Source organism: Dendroctonus ponderosae, unplaced genomic scaffold, assembly GCF_020466585.1.
Source record: "Dendroctonus ponderosae isolate FM_Combo_2020 unplaced genomic scaffold, Dpon_F_20191213v2 Dpon_F_20191213_6, whole genome shotgun sequence".
Taxonomy (NCBI): Eukaryota; Metazoa; Arthropoda; class Insecta; order Coleoptera; family Curculionidae; genus Dendroctonus; species Dendroctonus ponderosae.
In genome coordinates this window covers 639905-642407 of record NW_026018814.1, presented here as the reverse complement: position 1 = coordinate 642407, position 2503 = coordinate 639905, and the positions used below count along the sequence as shown (strand labels likewise).

At 44.5% G+C, this 2503-nt stretch overlaps 2 protein-coding genes across 2 annotated transcripts in view; one reads left to right on the top strand and one right to left on the bottom strand.

Annotated features, from left to right (window-relative positions):
* The window catches only part of LOC109542335, a 57564-nt gene that overhangs the window by 2560 nt on the left and 52501 nt on the right, over positions 1–2503 (bottom strand). The window lies entirely within an intron of this gene.
* On the top strand, positions 444–2237 carry LOC109542327 (aspartate aminotransferase, cytoplasmic). The gene is made up of 7 exons (XM_019911516.2): positions 444–591; positions 653–811; positions 862–1032; positions 1079–1306; positions 1362–1593; positions 1658–1836; positions 1892–2237. Exons 1-7 carry the CDS (start codon positions 483–485, stop codon positions 2065–2067), a joined length of 1254 nt encoding a protein of 417 aa, XP_019767075.2. The 5' UTR covers positions 444–482; the 3' UTR covers positions 2068–2237.

The following is a 2503-nucleotide window of genomic DNA, read 5'->3' as shown; positions in this document are numbered from 1 at the left end:
GCAACAACGCTACACATAAAAACTGATGATGGTGGAAAAATACACCGAAACGTATTTTGATTAATAAATAGAGACAATAAATGACTGAAACCCAGGAATGAATTTGATTTGGAATAATAACAATCACAATAACTTAAGTAATAAAACAAAGCTGCGAAAACAGCAAAATAAACACGAGACACTTTGCTGATATGACCTGCTGCGTCACAATCGGGATAGGCAACCGACGATACGAATTCGGCGTTTTTGGCGGAAAATATCTGGCTTGAATTTAAATTCGCTTTAAAACTTTTATGGAGACTTGTTTTGCAAAAAAATTATATGAGTGCCATAACTATTTTCTATATATCAATATTTCAAAGTGAAAACACCCTGTTTCCACTCTGTATAATCAGGGGCTTCCTTAATGATTTTTCCTATAAACCTGTATAGATGTTTCCACTCAAATTTGCCACTTGGTGGCCAAATACTGTCACTCCCTGATGATGGATTCCTCATGGTTTGCTGACGTGGAGCACCTGCCCCCCAGTGAGTTGTTTTCCATAGAATCCCAATATACCCATGACGATTTCGATCGAAAGCTCAACTTTGGTAAGCCTCCAATGAACATTTGTTTCTGCTTCAAACTTAATTAGCGGCATTTTTCCTGCAGCTTTCCCATGCTATCGAGATGAGTATGGAAATCCTTGGGTGTTCCCGGTAGTCAGAGTGGCTGAAACAGTGCTGGCCAACGATAGTTCGCTATCCAAAGAATACCTCCATCCTCTGGGATATGAAACTTTGAACCAAAGCGCTGTTTCCTTGCTTCTGGGTAAAGTGCCACCCAGAAGAAACTCAGCATAACACCAAAAAACCTTCTAGGTCATCAGAGTCGGGCTAGATTAGAAAGCCGCGCCTTTGCCATTCAGACTATGTCAGCAACCGGAGCTACTAGAATAGGCGCTGAGTTTCTGGCCGGTACTTTGGGTATGACCACCGTCTACTTTCCGGAGCAAACCCTTGAAGATCTGGGAAGTGTTTTCCTGAGCGCTGGTGAGTTTTGCGCTGGAAACTCCACAACTACCTGGAAACTCGGCAGGATTTAAGGAGCTGAGGGAGCTGCGCTACTTTGACTACTACACCTTGAGCCTGGACATTGAGTATCTGCTGAAAGATCTGGAAAACGCCCAGGCGGGCGCTGTGGTGTTCCTGCAAGTGAGCGGCCACAATCCTACCGGGTGTGATCCAGACTCTTCCGAGTGGGAGAAAATAGCCGATATCATAGCCTCCAAACAGCTGTTTCCATTCTTTTACTCCCCCTTCCAAGGTAGCTACTCTGGAACTAAACTGACTCTCCCCCTGTTCCCCTTTTGGAGCTGCAGGGTTTGCAACTGGCGATGTTCACCAGGACGTGGAAGTGGTGCGGATGTTCGAAACACGCGGCTTGGAGTTCTTCTGCTCGCAGTCCTTCGCGTGGAACTTCGGCCTTTACAATGAGCGCTCCGGATGTCTTTCCATTGTGGCCAAACACGCGCAGCACGTGAACCCCATTCGCTCCCATTTGCTCAAAATCGCCGGAAACATGTACTGGGCGCCGCCTAGTCATGGATCGAGGTTGATTTTTGGGCTTGCAGCCCAAAAAGCGGCAGCTCCAAGCTTGAAAATGTCGTCTTTCTAGAATCGTGGCGTTTATTCTGGAAGATAAGATCCTATCGGAAGAATGGAAGGCCAGTATCGCAGGCATTGCAGCGCGGCTGAAGCAGATGAGAACCTACCTAAGGGAAGAACTGGAGCGATTGGGGGCGCCTGGATCGTGGGCCCACATCACCAACCAAGTGGGCCTGTTTTGTTTCATTGGTACCTAAAGGGGGCCAGAAAGCGGGAGTTTTGCCCCCAACAAACACCGTTTCAGGCCTCAATCAGATCCAAGTGGAATATCTGAAGAAGCAGTACCACATTTACATGTTGAGCAATGGCAGGCTGAATGTGAGCGGTTTGAACATGGACAATGTGGAATATGTTGCAAGGGCCATCTATGAGACAATGGGCGTGATCCCATCGAGCTACGTTATGAGCGTTGCCATGTAGGGACAGTATTTTCGGGTTTTCTAGCTGCGCAGAAGGTAAATGAGACGCGCATCGGCAAGAAATAGTTTATTTTACAAGGCGATATACATAAAACTAACAACAAATTTTAACAACATAAAAACAAGCATTAGTATCGATCCGAATATCTACAATATACAAACTAAAGTTAATCAGTTCTGTTAATTTCATTGTAATGTACCAAAGTACGCAAGTAGTGTTCATTACTATTATTATTAATATTATTCTATAGAGTTTTTACATTCGAAGGTTTAACAATAGAAATCGGTTGTTAGAAACGCAATCAAGGCCCCTGAAGAACGCACTTTACAACGGAGGTCTAGAAATGAAGAAAACATTCTATGATAAGTATTAAATTGCCTAAACCTAGTGGTATGAATGGAAGTAGAATAGCGGGTGTCCAGCCATATAGAAATGG